The 17,443-nt window shown below is 36.7% G+C and overlaps 1 protein-coding gene across 1 annotated transcript in view; it reads right to left on the reverse strand.

Annotated features, from left to right (window-relative positions):
- Nucleotides 1-17,443, reverse strand: part of RGS12 (regulator of G-protein signaling 12) — a 71,476-nt gene that overhangs the window by 15,640 nt on the left and 38,393 nt on the right. The window contains exons 4-7 of the mRNA XM_009285378.2: nt 9,814-9,983; nt 6,726-6,818; nt 5,410-5,553; nt 794-973 (exon numbers count right to left, since the gene is read on the reverse strand). Coding sequence (XP_009283653.1) covers nt 794-973; nt 5,410-5,553; nt 6,726-6,818; nt 9,814-9,983 — 587 coding nt within the window. The remainder of the gene's footprint in view (nt 1-793; nt 974-5,409; nt 5,554-6,725; nt 6,819-9,813; nt 9,984-17,443) is intronic.

A 17,443-nucleotide genomic window follows, 5' to 3' on the forward strand; every position in this document is an offset into this window, starting at 1 on the left:
ACAAGTATAATCAAAGTATTTATTAGTGCTGAAGAATACAAACATCAGGAATGTTTGATATTAAACTAAACTTGCTTTTAACAAGCTACTATTCTTGTTAGATTATTAGAGTATTCCTTAAAATGCTACTTTTAAAAAGGTTCCTAGTAATAAAAATACATAATAGCAGATGGGCTAATGTGTAGTGATTGACATGAAAAATGCAAAGTTATAATTTACCCATACAGTTATGTAATACTATGGTGGTATTACCTACATGAAGAAAAAATAAACTCTAAATAACGTTAGGAGATCAGTAAGACTACTGGTCTAATTTTTAAGCAACTGTATCTGTTTCACACAGAATTATCTTAGTTCAGTAGGGGCTAAGAAATTTATAAGCTATCCTCTGCAAAGATGAGTTAGATTAGGTTAAGCCTTCTCCAATAACTTCTGATAAAATGTCTGCTCTCAGCAAAGGTTAAAATATCACATCTTAATTCCCGTATTCAATCAAAATAAGCTTCTGAACTGATGCATTAAAATAATCCTCATTTTTTATTTGTACACATATATTTAAATAATAACAAAGATTTAAAATTAAATTCAGGAAATCAATTACTAGAAATCTGATTCAAAGGGATGGATTAAAAAAAGTATTTTCCTGAGTACATAAAGATTTTGTAATTCTATTTGCCAGCACCACTGAACAAACATTCTAGTTGTTTTTTATATATTATCTTTGATCTTCTAAGGAACTTGAAAAACATTATTTAAGAACATAGTTTTCCAATAACAACAATACAAAGGTAACCTTTTTCGGTGTTGAGATATTGGACTTCTCTGAACTGATACTGTGTTTAGAAGTGGGACTGCTGGGAACATGCTGAGGATCTGGAAGAGGACGACCTTCTACTTCAGCTAAGATGCATTCTTGGTAAAGGGGGGATTTGAGAAAGCGAGTATAGCTGTCAAACTTCATCAAGTTAAATATCTGAAATTAAAATGCAATGGATAATGGTCACGTAAGCTTAAATAATGCATCAAGAAAATGAAGCTATTTCGCAACAGCCAACTCCCACAAAATTTAGGACATTAGCCTGTAAACAGCAGTAGGCATGACTTTGTTTAGACCTGGTTAAATACACTGCCCCAATTTAAAGTGAAACATAATTTGATCTATTCCCTTAGCACAGGTTCAGAAAAATGCTATGATTTGTGCAAAGTGCATGAGAAGCTGAGATGCTGTAGAGTGTTGGCAACACCATGCTCACAGCCATCTTTTACTGCATTTATGCCTCTGTACATTGTATGCAAAGCACGTAGCAAGCTAGCCATTTTAAATATTTTTCAAAGATTATTACAACAGTGCTATATGTTACAGGATTAAATTATAACAAGTGTGTTTTAAGGTAGCTATGAACAAGAAAAAAGTTTATCGTCTAAAACTCAGGAATATGATATAATCACAATATGCAATAGTATGCAATGATACAAGATACACAAGGTTAATTACTGACGCAGGGAGGAGCGAAGAGTCCTTTACAGTAGTATGTAATGTTCATGTGCCCAATCATAAGGAAAAAAAAGACCAGTTATCTTTGGAAGATTCAATAATCAAGGTGCTGTAAAGTCAAGACCTTGAAAAAGAACAGTTTACATAAAATGGCTGCTCTGGGCAAGACCAACATTTATCTTTAACTACATAGGAAGGAAGCAGCTCTATACCAGGCCTGGAGCAATTATCTGAGGCTAATTTAGCCAAAGCTAAATTTATGAAAGTAAAGGAAGAAAAGTTCTTTCTTAAATGCTAAACAATGTTTGAATTTCTTGTTCCATTTTTGCAAACCTGTAGGTTTTAAGTGAATCCATACTTTTACCTTTATATCTTCTCCAGTGATTCACTTGATCTGAAAAAACAGTATGAATGCCGCCTTCTTTGGACATGAGAAATTCCCTACAAGTGAAGAACGCTATGCACCACCCAACTGGTATGGCATTCCCAAGAGTCTACAGGGATGTCCATCACTAAGGCACAGTGGCCCAGTTGCAGATGGAAATAATTTTTCAGATTGTGCAGAGACACCCTTCTCAACAAGCATTAGCCCAAAGCTTTTCTGGCAAACAGCAGGATAACACAGAGAGAACTTGATCCTGCAGCATCACAGAAACCTAATTCAAACCGAATGCCGACTTCCACGTTCTTGCCTTCCCCCCCCCGTATATTCCCATTCCTGCTTAGGCACTACCTGTCATATTTGTTGGGCCTTGTAATGCACTGTTTTCCGCATGGTAAGCTATGGAAAAAAATACTTTTGTAGGGTTAGTTTTGCCAGCTTAACACGCTGAAATGGCTCAGCACAAATTCTGATGTGCCCTCAATGCGGTGTCAAAGAGACAATCCAGTGTCAAAGATTTCCCACTTGAAAAACTGCTCACAAAGGGGAATCTCTCTCTCACGCTATGAAAGATAAAATCCTTCTCTGACCACAGGTACACTGGCAAAATTCAAAAAGGCAACTAGTTTCAGAGCACACGCAGTTTTCAGGCCAAGACTCAACAAATTATTCAGTATACACAACACACACAGCTTTGAAATGAAACGTTTCTTGAGTTCTGTTGAACTCAAAGAATAATACTGTGGTGTGTAAAATAGCGTAAAATACAGAGGAGCAATTACAAGAAATCAAAATGCCTCAATCTTAAGGACTCACAGATGCACTGCTGGTACAAGGTTATTGGGGAAAAATGGTAAGTACAGTCTGCAAACACCAACACAGATGCAAAAACCAAGCTAACTGAAAAATACAAAATACTTCACCTGTCCTTGAGGTTTTTAAGAAAATGAAACTTATAGAGGTTACACTCCTCAACAAATCACAATATTTTAAGCTAAATGCAATTTGTGATCCCAAAATGTAAGACACGATTCTACAGCACAGCTAACACTGATACCTTAAATTTAATACAGTTTCAGGATGAAAAACAAAGCTTTTCAGAGTTGTCTTCTGTCACTGAATCGAGCACCAAAAGAAGATAAAATTGTTATTCCATGCTAGGTAGGAAGAATAAAGGAAAATATTGCAGAGAATGAAGAGACACAAGGAGAGTTACTGCAGAGATTAATTCTGCAGATTAAACATACTTAATACAGCAAAAACTTTCCAACCTTTTAACTTTGCTGGACAGAGTGATGACAGCTTAACTAATTTACCTTGAGCTGATCATCATCTGCCCTACTATGTTGCTAGCCCACACTACATCCCCAATTTCCTATATTTAGCATTATCATCATATTAATTTACACATGTTAATAACTTCTGCTTATTTGGAAAAATCTAGCAGATGCTATTTCTTGTTCTTGCAAATGAGAAAGAGAAATACAGCTTATAAAAGCATAATTTGAACTTTACACATAAACAAGGGTAGAAAAACTTACATCCATTTATGCATTTCTACATGAAGTAAATGGTATTTTATTCTTATTTTATTATCTTCAAGTGACCTACACTGTCTTGGATCAGGAAACACTCAAAATGCTTGTTCTTATTCTATTCTAAGAAACAGTGAAATCCTAACTAGGTATTTTGGCTGCATCCACACTGTCATATTACAACACCCCTAACAACAGGCTCAAGAGCAAATTTGTCAGGCTATGGACAGAAAGCAACTTCCAGCAGCATTCCCAACAGGCAGTGCTTGAGAGATAACGGCCTCAGCCGCGCTTTCCAAGGCACTTTCCCACACCCACTTCTGCAACTCCACCACAGCCTTACAGCAACACTCCCAATTCCCCAGCATCATATAACACTGATCGGACGACCACCACAGATCAGCACCCTTGCACTCCATGCTCAGTGCTGAAATCTGAAAAATCTTGTGAAAGACCACAAATGCAGAGCCTTCTCATTATTAAGATGGTGTCACCACCATGAGCTGAACTTTGAAAGTCTGTGGGTGTGTTGCAATAACTACACACACCTACAGTTCTGTGTTCCCGAGGTCATGCCACCCATCAGGACCACAAACTGACCCTATTACAGAACCACCACTTAGTGAAACCAAGCTATTAAGGGCCATCAAGGCAGTTGATTATCCAGCACCAACCTCAGCCAGGCAACACACCATTAGTATCTCAGCTGGCACACCTAGCTCCAAGGCGGCTTATTTTGGCAGAAGTAACTCTCATCCTGCTTCACCTAATTTCTCAGTAGGAGGAACAGGCCTGACTGAGGGATCTGATGGGAGAACTACAGAGGCATTGATAATTTGAGAGAAGCAGGTCAGGTCCAGATAGGCCACATGACTGGGATTAGACCCACAGCAGCACTTCACATCAGCATTTTCACCCACCTTATGAGCCCTCCAACCTAAGGACGCAACATTTTCAAAGAAGGAAGAAAACCTACATCAGCCCAGTTCTCATAAGAACACCATCTCTCCACCAAACAACTGGGAGACGATGAAGAGGAATTCAGGCATGGGCTCCACAAAGCCAAGATGACGAATGCATGAAAAAATCTCTGGGAAGATCATGGCTGGTAATTCCCACAGAAGCCTCAGGCCTTAGTAAGGTGCATGGGGGGTAGCTGTAATGCTAGAAGCTACTAGACCAGTGGTTAGACTTACCTTCCTATCTCCACTTCACAGATGGAGGAAGACACTATACCCACCTGCTCTTACACCCCAAAAGCATGCAATCTGAGGTTGCACTAAGACTGTGACCTGCTTCATTTATGCAGTTAAAGCTATATCCTTGATTTCTAAATAGCATGATCTCAAAATTATTTCTACTAATAAATTATTAGGGTATGAGTTACCAAAGAGATTACTTAGGAGAAAAAAGAAGAAACTTAAATTCTACAGAAAATGTGAAATGTACCCTGTTGTTACATAACTCTTCTGAACACCAAAAATTATTTAGAATGCATCCACTTCAGAGGTCTTCAGACACCAACAGTTATAACAAGCTCTTTGTTTGACAGTTCTATTAAAGCACAAGGGAAGGACTCCTACAATACAACAGACATATTTTACAAACCACTTTAACCAAAATTAGACACTATTTGTGTACACAATTGTCCACTAAAGAAAAGAATAAGTAACCATATGCAAACACCATATGCAATGTTGTTGCACCACATGGCATTATTTACTTGCACTAAACCTTCATTTCAATAATAGTATTTTTCAGATTTTTAGTTAATGACGATTTTCGACACATATGCAAATGTACAGACAAAGTCAAGCAGCACTCCATTATACAGCCTCTCTCTATTCTGCTAGTAGAATCTATATGATCTTCACTTCTCTGTCTTTTTAGGCATACTAAAACATACAGCACGTGAAACTACTTTTACAGATTTTAAAGCACTTCAGAGGAAAAGATAATAGACATAAATGTACAACAGTCATGTTTTCTATGGTTACCTGAAGTTGCTGCTCCTTGAACATATCTGGATGTGGAGAATTGAGAATATCATCTGCCAACTGTGCCTGGCTATCAATATTAACTGGGGTTGTAGCTTTGCTACACAAGAACTTACTGAAGATCTCCCGAGCTCTGTAAGAAAGCTACAGGAAAGAAATGCTAAATGTATGTTTGCTTTGCAAGCATATTTTTATACAGGTATTTTTTACGTTAATATATTCCACACAAAAACATTCAGCTATTCCAGTTTCCTTAATATATTAGCATTTTTCATTTAACAGCTTTTGTTAGTTTTAGGCATATAAAGAGGGTTTTTCCTTTAAAATTACAAATATTCATCAGATATTTCTTAAGCATTAAAAGTTGCCATAAAAATTAAAATAATCAAACTATGAAAATTTTAAAGGTGAAGCACGTCAAATGCTGCCTTACGAGAACAGATTTTTTTAGAGTTTTGACCTTTTACATAACAGTTACTATTTAAATAAATCCTCTAAGCTTCAATTTCCAGAATTTAGAAAAATGTAAATATATATTTGAATATTTACTGTTAAAAACATTCATGCTCTGTTTTTAACTTGTTTACTTTGAAACACCCACATTCTGGAAATAATAAAAAACACACCAAACTGATCTCAAAGCCCTTAAGAAGAGTGTTCAGAAAATACATTGTTCGAAGACAGAAGAAAATGGGGAAAACCTCAATGATCCACAAAAGAGCGAAGAGGGACCTGCAAGATGGAACCGTTTCCACAGTGTAAACCTGACTAGATTTGGCTGTGGTGTCGACAGAAGTGTTGCCAACCTGCACAAAATTTGAAATTCACCAAAACTGCCTGACCAGCATAGGACTGTTTTAAAAGGATGAGATGCAGATTCTCATAATTTGTGAACACACATTACAGCAGCAGATATATCTAAGTTAGTTATAAACGCATTATCTTGGCTAGTGGAGGCAGTCTAGCTGAAAGAGCACAACAGAGGCTAATTTTCGCCTCTCCTTGACATGTTAAATTAACTTGCTCTGCACTCCCTTGCACTGGGCTACTGCAGCTAGCCATTTTTCAACATCCAGTATACCTTAGCTCATTTTTACAGAGCTACCTCTGCACTTTACTGCAGTCTAAATATATCCAACATATTAAACCTGGGACAGTAGTCTCAAGGGATTGAGAAAATTAGACTGAGGCTCCGACCCTATTTTAGTAAAGTCACAGTACAAAGACCAAGCACAGCTCGAATAATTTCAGTAATCTTGAAGAAGTAACAATTTTTAGTAAGCAACACCATATATTGAAATACAACATTGACTTACCTCTTTTTTATCATGTGCAGGTACATGGTTAAAATATTCACAGGCCTGCCAAAATAAAATATTTTCTTCACTGAATTCTTTCCGTAGAAATTCCTAGGGGAAAAAATAAACAAATAAATAAATGTCTCATAAAGAAAAGAAGTTACTTGCCATTTCAAACAACACATTTATAATGCTTGGTAAGAATATTAAAGTTTGCATAATGGTAAGGTTTCAATCAGTCTCACAGCCCAGTTTTCTTCTAAAGTAAAAACCAACACATGCCCAATATATGCCTAGTGCTTATCCTCTTTCTCATTTCTTTTAAAATGTATACAATTGAGACAAATCCATCAAGTTACAATCAAATCATTTGCATGTACAATGACGAAGTTTGAAACTTCATGTTAAGTAGTGTATAAACTAGTGAATAAACTTTTAATAAAAATTTAAATAATTTATAACTACATTTAAAAATTACACTGTAAACCGGCTGTCTTCAATTGCAGTTCTACTAGTATAATAGAGTAGGTGTTTATCGAGCAGCGTCCATAATCAATTCTGTATTCATTACAGCATCTTTTCGCATCACATGGCAACTACAAAAAATCGTTTATCACTGCTTGCCAATGTGGTTACATGGGTTCTCCTTGGAAAATGCATTCTTAGAGAAAAAAAAAAATCTCCCACTACAACACACAATAACCAGAACATTTATATTATAGCATCCAAATGAAGACTGGGACCCCATTCAGTTGGGAAATTGTAGAACCACAAACTGTCCCTGATTCAAATCCGTACAATTCAATATTCTCTCAGCATGTGTTTCTCGAAAGCATTTTAACCACTGGGGAGGTGGGGGGAGGATATAAAAAAAAATTAACTTGGTCCTCTAAAAAAATTATCTAGGCATTCATGCAATTGGAACAATGCTTATTTACACTATAGAGCTTTAGATATCAGTGTTTAATTGGAAATTTTATTTTAAGTCAGCCCACAAGCCACAACCTTCACTCAAGTGTCACACTGGTATCACTCAAGCTTCCTCAACATACAAGGCGGTCTCAGAAAGTAGTGTAAGAGGAATCTTCACAAAAATATTTAAAACTTAACTTTATTTGTGCTTTTAAAATTTACACAGAGTTTCGGGAATCCAACTGTAAGAAAGCAATTGAGATAAACTACAATACAGGGAGTCTAAACCCACTAGCAATCTCTCAATTTAAACTAAAAGTTCTTCAGATACCTAACCTGAGACACCAAATGCTTAAGACAATCGAGAGAGTAGTCAGGGAACATTTCTGCATTTTACATGTAATTACAGATTAAAAGAGAATCAAATTAGTGAGCAGGAACTGGAACCCAACTGCCTACTTCCCCGCTTAGTGTCTTCACTACAAATCTATAGTCAATCTCCTGCTTGCTTGCTTTCTGGCCATGTGATTTGGGCACAGCTGGCTGCACAATAATTCAGCTTCATCAGGAAGACTGAGTGGTGCCCCAGTTGGAACATTATGTAGCCTTGCAGTTATCACACATGGCTGGGAAGCTGGAGATGTTGGTTTGAACCACCTGACGGGGGAACTTGCAATCAGGTCTCTCACTTCCTGGATGACTGCTCTAATCAGCAGACTTATGCAAAATGTGAGTATTTGCAAAACATGCAAAATCTCTTCTTCTTAGAGAGTAATTCCTGCTCTGTGACAAAGCTGTCCTCAGGAAAGGCCTATGCATGTTGAATCCCAAATGCACCAAGATGCTTACTACACAATCGTAAATTAAATGCTGATGCTCCAATGTTCTTGAATACTGGCAGAAATCTGTACCTTTTGGCTAGTTATAGGTGACGCCCTTCTCAGTCCATGGGCTTTCTGAGTTTCCCTTTGAAGGAATGTTAACCTATCACTTGAAAAGGCATTTTTTTTAGGCACCATGACTCTGCTTTGTGCCAGACTCCAAGGCTTACACTCTTAAGTGTACGTAAGTAAGTTTACTGGCGGCTTAAAAGTAATGAGAAAAGACAACTAAACTTTCGGTAGCACATTCCCAAACTATGTAATTTTTCAGGTGGATTCTAACATCAGATCAAAATTGTAATTTTTCTTTCACTCTGAGAAGAAGTCCCAGTATCTAAGCAGAAATGCTAATAACTCTTAGGCTACTCTACTAAGAAAAATGGAAAGACAGGGAACGTAATATCCAGGATATATTATTTTGTTTTCATCTTCTCTGTTTCCTCAAACAAGCGTTCACTGTTAAGGTGGTTCTTTGGGTCCCCACACCATTTAATATGGAAGTGTGCTTAGTAATCATTTGGTATTTTAATGTACTTTCGTATCAAGTAAAGGAGTCCAATAATCTACATCTCTCATACCATAGGTTTCTTTGTGTCCTATTTGTGAAAATTATTTGAGCAGCACAAAATGTCCTTGTGATTCAGAATCAGCAACAGACTTTCAGTGCAACAATGCAAAAGTGTATAAACCTCTAGTTCCTTACATGTAAAATAAATGATACTACTTACAACTTCATAAATGTGCTGTGAAGAAACTTAATTTATGCTTTGCAAATACTCAACACTACTCCTACAAGCTGCAGCTTTAACAAGTGCTGTTAGCTACCTTAATTGCTTCTGAAAAGTATTTCTAAAAACCTTTTGCAGGAAGATAAGCCACTGTGTCATTGAAAAAATGTCCTACATGGCTTCCAACATTTCAGTAGGCAAACATGAATAGATTACCAATTCTTAGGAAACTACTGAAACTACTGCCTTGTTCTTTTTTCAAAGGCTACAGATACAAATGTAACCAAATGTAACTGTTTTATAAAATGGGGAAGCTTTCTAAAAGTTCAGATACAAAGCAAAGTATAGCCTCCATTTTTATCTGAATTTTTTTCTACCCAGAAATGCATGGCAATATGTGTATTACTATGAACTCTTATTCAACTGCGAACCCATTTAAACTTGTTATCTGAGCATCTTTCTAACTGTGTAACAACAAACTCCTATCTCTTGACCTACGTAAGGATACTGTCAAAAAAGAAAAAAGAATACAGAATAATTACTGCAGCAATTTTGAAAGGCCTCTTACCATCCCTCAAAACTTACTGAAAAATATTTAACACCAACAGGATCCTGAAGAAGACGCTCAAATGAAACAGCCCAGCTTGCAACTCTTCTTTCTCGAAGTCGTCGGCAGCTCTGTACACTGGGAAGACTAGCATTGCTACTGAGGCTATTTTCACTGATGCAGTCTTTTAAATCAGTACTATTCAGCTCTGTTAAAAAAAAAAGAACAGATTTGTCAACGAAATATTATTCACTTTTACTCTTCAGCATTGTTTACTTGATTTATCACACCTCCTGCTCAAGCTGAAAGCAGTGAAGACTTCAAAATATCCCTCCCCATTTTTATTAGGAGCACCTGCATAGATAAAGCAACCCCAACCTTCTCTCAATTTTCTTCTGTTCCACTGCAAAGAAAATTAAATTCCCCTGCCAGAAGCAAAAGGGGCAGGCACAAAAGAAAATGTCTTTTCTTGTTTCACAAAAATAAATATTCTGGACAAAATTTTCTGCTCACATTCCTCACCTCATGGACTGCAATCCTTCGTAAGATTATCGAAGGAAAGTAGACCTTTAAGAACCCACCGTTCACCAGAAAGTGGGAAAAAACCTATTAGGTGATAGGAGATAGCAAAATCTCTTACACTCTTAAATCAGCATACAGGGACTATGCGAAGTTTTTCATGGAAATGAGAGATTCCTGTCAAATGCTGAAAATTTAGGAAAGAATTCAAATGAGGAAAAGAACGTCAAGGAAAATGAGCTAGTAATGGATGCCTTCCTCATCCATGGAAAGCATCAAGAGGTATCAAACCATGGGTCCTAAATTTATCAGGGTTTCTTACAAAAACAGGGATCTGTGACTCCCTTCCAGACTCGAGCCAAGGCAGTGCAATAATCTGGGGAACCCAAGTTGAGAAATGATCAGAATCCTTAGATCTCAGAAAAACAGAAATTTCTTTTGTATTCTGAAAGACAAATTAACAAGAACCCATAGAGAATTCAGGAAAACGCAACCTTGTGTAGCAGCATGACTGTAATAATTTCAAGTATTGACCCAGATCATCTTCGTCACATATCAGTAAACAGAGCACAAACAATAAATTCTTAAAGAAGTGACCACTTGTTCACAGAAGTGTAAATGTGAAAGAAATGGCTGCTTTAAGTAAAAGAGAGAACTGTGTACAACAGGGTCCTATTCACAAACCTGTCATTTATTTGGTTTTATGCCCTTTTACAAATCACCACTCTCTTCATCTCTGTTTACACAAATGTAAAATTGGTATAGCAGTACTCACAGATACCCACTTCACAGAGGTGACCTGAGGTTTAATTAGTTGCGAAGACACAACTGAATAAAGCCCTGAGCTATCTGGTCCGATCTCATAACGGACCCTGCTTTGAGCGGGAGGATGCACTAGAGAGATGCCAAACTGAATGATTCTGTGATGAAGAGATAAAAAAAAAGCAGACATTCAATTCTTTGAAAAATTAGCAGTAATAGATGTGCTAAATGTGAGAAAAGAATATCCTCAAATAAAATAGATATCTTCAATAATTCCATGCCAAATGGAAAAGCAAATATACAACTCATTTTAAATGTAATCTGATTGAGAAAACTGAATTCGCAACCAGTAAGAAATGGCCTATTCTTCACAGAGACATTTTTATTGTTGTTTATTTCCCTCAGTTAATCACCTGGACTAACTAAACCAAAGAGTAATTTCACCAAAATTACTACTTTATAAGATCTCCCAAGTTCTCCTTTTCTGCTATATATATTTCAAAGCACTTTGCATTTCCAAATTCTATGTTACAAAACATTATTGTTCCTCCCTGGAAGTATGAACTTTGAAAAAAAAAGGACCATTCAAAGATAGTTATGAACACAGGAAAAAGTTATAAAGATAAGAAAAATTAAAGAAGAAAAATAGTTCTGAAACTTCATTTTTAAATGTATTCTGTAGCTTAGAAATGTTTACTAAGATGTAACAGTTAACTACGGCAAATTTCTGTAAGCAAAGCTATTGTTTAAGACAAAAAGAAGACAAAAGAAGACAAAATAAGACAAAGAGAGAATTAGATTAGGGAGGAATGAAAATGTAACTTTACATTTTCAACACGGATAATATTTAAGGACTATAACAACACATCAGGCATACAAATATTTTTCTTTGCCTAATTGTCATATTAATCAAAGCTAATGAAAAACTCAGCAAATAATGCCAAATCTTTTATAAGAAATATTTATTCACTTTTTCCCTTAAGACATATAAAAGCGCATAACCAAGTCAACTGTTAGCTTCATTAGAGAATACCTGTCACCACAGTGAAACTATTGTGAAAGAAGCTAATGTGAATCTGAAGAGAATTGTATCTAAATTTATTATCTGAAGTATTTTGCTTTAACTCTGCAGGTGGATATGTTTTATTTTACAGTCCAGGATATAAAGAGACACCCACTTCTTAATATATCTGGAACAGTTTCAGATACTGCCTCACTCCTAGAGGGTTCAATCCCCAGTGTTCTCCAGTGATGAACGATGACAATTTCCTAGTTCCTTTCAGGCAAAATCAGAAAGGTAAACTCTTCCCACATACCAAACCATTTAAACCTACTTGGCTGACAGAGGGAAATTAGGGAGTAGCCACACCAAGTGCTCAACTCTAAATCCACAAGTCACAGCGCCTTAGGACTCAGAAGGGATTGCAGAACGGTAGGCACAGCAGTCATTAGGTCAGCTTCACCTTCCTCCCTCCGAGTGATGGCTGTTCAATTTCCCTATGGCAGGCAGGAAGACCAAACTGCAATTACAGTCTCCGAGTGTTTACACCAGTGGGTGACTGCTAACTACCTTTAATTGCTAGCAGCTGCTCGCTCTCTCCAGCTTGTCAGAGTTATATTTGCTCTAAACTACACTGGGTTCTCATTCCTCTGATATGCTGCCGACTCTGGAGGTCCCATGAAAACAAATGAACCAAAATAAGACTGCCTTTTCAGCGACTTTGAGAGCTACAGGCACAGGTCCTCCAAGGTGTTAAAGTAGCATTAAGGGATTCCTCATTCATGGTAAACTGTCTCTGTTCTGGTGGATTTTATTCCGCTAATTCAGATTTTTTCAGAAAGAACTATTTGAATTCATAGTTAACCCTGACACTGCTTTGTTCTCCCTTAAAACAAAAATGCAGTCAGATTGCTTTTAAAATCTGTACAGATTTCTGCTGGGGTACCTATCAACCTGAAAACAACTCAGAAGAAGGTTGTTTCCCAGAAAAGGCTGTTATTCTAGTTTCTTTTACCACGTATATCAACAGTTGCAATTAAAACAGTTACAACCTAGTGCAGGTATACCATTTAGAATCAAAGAAATGTCAGACGGGAAGAAAAAACCCCACCAACTATAACACTAGTACACAGTTTATCCAAATCACGCTTAAATGAAGACTATAAGCCGTAACTCCTGCTCTACTCCTCTTGCAGAGGAATGTTTCCAATGTAAGACTTCAGTGTCAGGTTTCCCAACTCTCACAACTCGTGCATTCCTAGGTACACACAGCCCACCTTGGAAAGCAGGAATGGAGAAACTTTCCAATCCAGTCACATATTTTGTCTAGTGATCACTCTGTGATGATCATTAGAGGAAACGTAGAGCCCTGATTCCCACCCTTAAATGTTCTAACCGCAAGGCTGTTGTGCAAAGTGGCCTCCTCCTTCTTGTCAAGTGTTTAAAAAAAAAAAAAGAAGATTAGCTCTTGGGAATCTCAGGAGGCCAAAGGAGTTTACTGCGAAAACCCCAACTCAGGTGCACAGAAGACTTAGCAGTGTTGTGAAGTTTCCTAATACCTGTCTGCCTTTTTCCTTACTGTGTGGAAGCACCGACTCATCTTGCATTACCTGCAAAAGGAGGCTCCTTACTTAAGCATCCTGAATCCCGGGGACCCAAATTTATTTCTGTTCTGTTCAAGAACCACCGTACCTAGCGAGGAAGCACCACTTTCTGTGCAAACTCATTCATTTTCACCTATCACCTTCTTCAAATAGAGAATTGACACAGAATGTTTCCTAAAAATCTGCAGAAAAATAATCTTTCACACCTTTTGTGTTTACACATTCTTGGACGTTCTTGGTTTTGTTTTACAAAACCAGCATTATGTAAGAAAATACAGGCATTTAATCAGCTAAAATCTTGAAAGTATACATAAGATGGCTTTGAAAGTTCTTATTTAAATAATATAAAGCAGTAAGTCCAAATACAATTAAATAAGGATGTTTTTGTATGCATTTGTTCATAAAGTCCATATGTATTTTTTGACCTACAAATACTTTTTATTATTGTGAGAAGCTACATGTATTCCTTGTAATCATCAAAATGCATAAATTCATATAATTAAGATATTCCAGTTAATCACTAAGTACATTACCTGGATAAAGCTGGTAAGAACCACTGTGGTGCCACTTAATCAAATACTTCAAGCCATTCACTGAAAGCCATCCTTCTGAATCCATACCAAGTTCAGCTGTAACATCCCGGAACCCATTGGGTGCAGATTAGTCTTACTGTACGGCACATTGTTCCTCTGCAACTTTGGGATAAGGGAAGCTAACGCATTTCCCCCCAGCAATTCCTGGTAGCCTCTAACACCATTCTAAACAAATTGATTCTTTACCCTCATGGCTTCAAGCAGAGGAAAGCAATAGTATACTTAACACAAAGCATTATAAAATGCTACCTAAATAATTTAAAGAAAAGACCTTTTGCCACTGCTGCTAAAGGAACTTGAATTATTTATGTTACAGTGGAACACAGCTACAGCAAGCATGCACTGCCAATGTAACTGACAAATAAGTCATATACCTGTTGGAGGAAATAATCCATCGGTATTTATAGTGTAAAAAGTGTAAACAGTGTTTTGTTGTATTTTGGACTTCATTGCGGATTTTTTGCTCTACCTTCTTTAGTTACTTTTTCAAATACAGTTTTACATTATTTATTATTGTAAACATCAGATTCCTTTCAAGAAAGTCTTTAAGAACACTCTTCCTTATGAAAATTCTTTCCAGGTGATGAACACTAAAAATAAAAATCAGCGGAAACTACAGCAAAGCAGTATCTTAGGAAAAAGACATGCATATAGTATCCATTATGCTTAAGTATTTGGAAATAATAGACTTCAGCTTTGCGGAACTGATCTCTGTAGGGAATAGCAGGTAAGAACTGACTTAGACATTCTCAATAGCTCAGATACCTCACCACCTGTCTGTCTGGGAGATGAATGATGATGTACTTCTATTATATGTCCTTTGACCTTAAGGTTTTCCCTTTGTAAAGTGCCGTCTAGGTATCAATAGCCAAAGTCAGACCTTAGCTGGGGACTACTGATCATCCCTGTGATGATTTAGATGGCACAGCGCTCAAAACACATCAGCCACAGCCTGCATGCTGTCTACGCACTCTCACTATTCCTACAGTCAGCAGGAATGGACAGTTTCCAAGATGGGAAGTAGGAGAAATCTGCTAATTACAGGTCGTTGTAGTAACATAAAATGGTATCTGCTATTCCTAGAGCATAGGTGCTGAAGATTAACTGATCTATAGCAGTGATCTTGCATCTAAGCATTATTACACTTTGCATTCTGATTGTCTGCAATTCATTAAGCAAATCAATTACAGTTAAGAGTTGCTACTGGTCGGCATCTCTGGAAACAACACTAATTCAAGTACATTTATCTTTTACATGTTACCTATCTTGCAAAGCCCAAGTGCACAGTTTTGGCTGATGAGAACATCCCAGCCTTGCACAAGCTGAGTTACCATATAAAATAAACGCGACAAGGGGTAGATGGTTTCCAGTGCCTGGTTCCAATGTAATAAAAGCCATATGACATGAGGCTCCATTGACCTTGGAAAGAAAATGTACAGAGCGTTGTCATGCCTCCTATTATACTGAAGGGATGTATATAAACACATAATAATTACTTTTTACACATAAATTTCCCTTCCCAGACTAAAGCTTAACAACAGTGTTTATAGTATCTAGTTATATGTACAAATACTAATATTAAGATTTAGTCTAGGAAGGGAAGTATGCACTGCTATACTAATGGTTACACTAGTGAAAATTTCTCTAATCTAGACGTGCCCTAAAATGTGTAAATCTGTGGATCTATTAATGAATTAGTGAGATTAGAGAAGACTGGAAAAATTTCAGTGCTGTGACATATTCAATAAAAGTGAAAGCCTGAAAATGTAATTCAGACATGAATCAGAGCTTTTTACTCAATGCAGCTCTAAATGAAATGAATTAGGATTTTATTTCATTTCACTTTTTCTGGTTACAGTCTCTCTGGTTCTTATTTTTCCAATCCATGTTCTAGGTATTTAAGCATTGATTAAATATTACTCAGTATAGTCCGCCTACCACTTTTTACATAAATTACACCCCCTCTTAAGTAGCATTTAATAATGAAGAGAGAGTCCATGTTAAATCTTCAGCACTAGCTGAAAAAAATAGGTCATACAACTCAGCAGAAAAACACATATAACTTACTGTCTGTTCTTTCACCTCTGCAACCTACATGGCCCTTAGATTTCATGACTTCACAAAACTGTATATAATTAATTGTGAAAACACAATTACCTATGGATTGGAATGAAATACAAAAGTCATATTGGAAGAACTGAAAATAAGTCAGATCTTTAAAATAAATTTTCAGCTGGAAGCACAAAAAGCTTGAAATGACTATCATATGAGTACTATCACAGGGATCTCCAAGTTTGGATAGGCAACAGAAGTAAAATAATTTTCATTAACACGGAACAAGAACCCTCATGGAGACAAGACATAAGTACATTCCATTTTAGCTAAAGAAGATCAATCAAGTTTTTTGCCCCTCAGCACCTGGAACTTAATTCAGCTACACACACAAACAAAAAAAGTCTGTGCTTTGCCTTGATTTTTATATCAAACAGGTATCATCTGGGGGAAAAAATACTTATTTTTCCCACAAAAACATAGGCTACATTTTAGAAATAGAAAGCAGAATAGACACAATTATTTCCTGTTTCCTTCTTTTGTCACTTTGCGGACAAGACAGATACAATATAGAGTCTATCTTCTCATCTAGACGGAAGTACTGTTACAGCAGTAGACTGTGTCAGCAGCAGAGAAGGAAAATACCTGACAAAGTCAGCCAGCCATTGGAAAATGGCTCTGTCAAAAGGACCAAAACAGTAATGTTTCTCTCAACTGTAGTTTTAGTTTTGCAAGGAATCAGAAATTAGGACACTATTGAGTTTTGTGAATAGTATTGCTAATTTTGCATTTACATTTGCATGTAATATAAAAAATTATCCCTACCATTCAAAATATTTCTTCAATTTCACTGCACTAATTAGAGCAACACAGTTTGTCCTCTTTTTATTTATTAAAATTGCCTTGTACTGTTGTCAAAAAATAGCAAATGTAATACTATGTATGTGAGTGAGTTTCTCTGCAGCATCAAGTGAACCAACTCTTGCCAAGCCAGACAAGTGAGAAAAGCCATCTCTCATATACCCTAAACTGTACAAATTCCTTTATTCCATTAAGGAAGCATACTTAAACTGTTTCAATTAACTTCAAAGGTTCAGAGAAATCATCTTCCAATGTTTAACAAAGAGTGGATGTCCTT

This window comes from Aptenodytes forsteri, unplaced genomic scaffold, assembly GCF_000699145.1.
Source record: "Aptenodytes forsteri isolate BGI_AS27 unplaced genomic scaffold, ASM69914v1 Scaffold88, whole genome shotgun sequence".
NCBI classification, from domain to species: Eukaryota; Metazoa; Chordata; class Aves; order Sphenisciformes; family Spheniscidae; genus Aptenodytes; species Aptenodytes forsteri.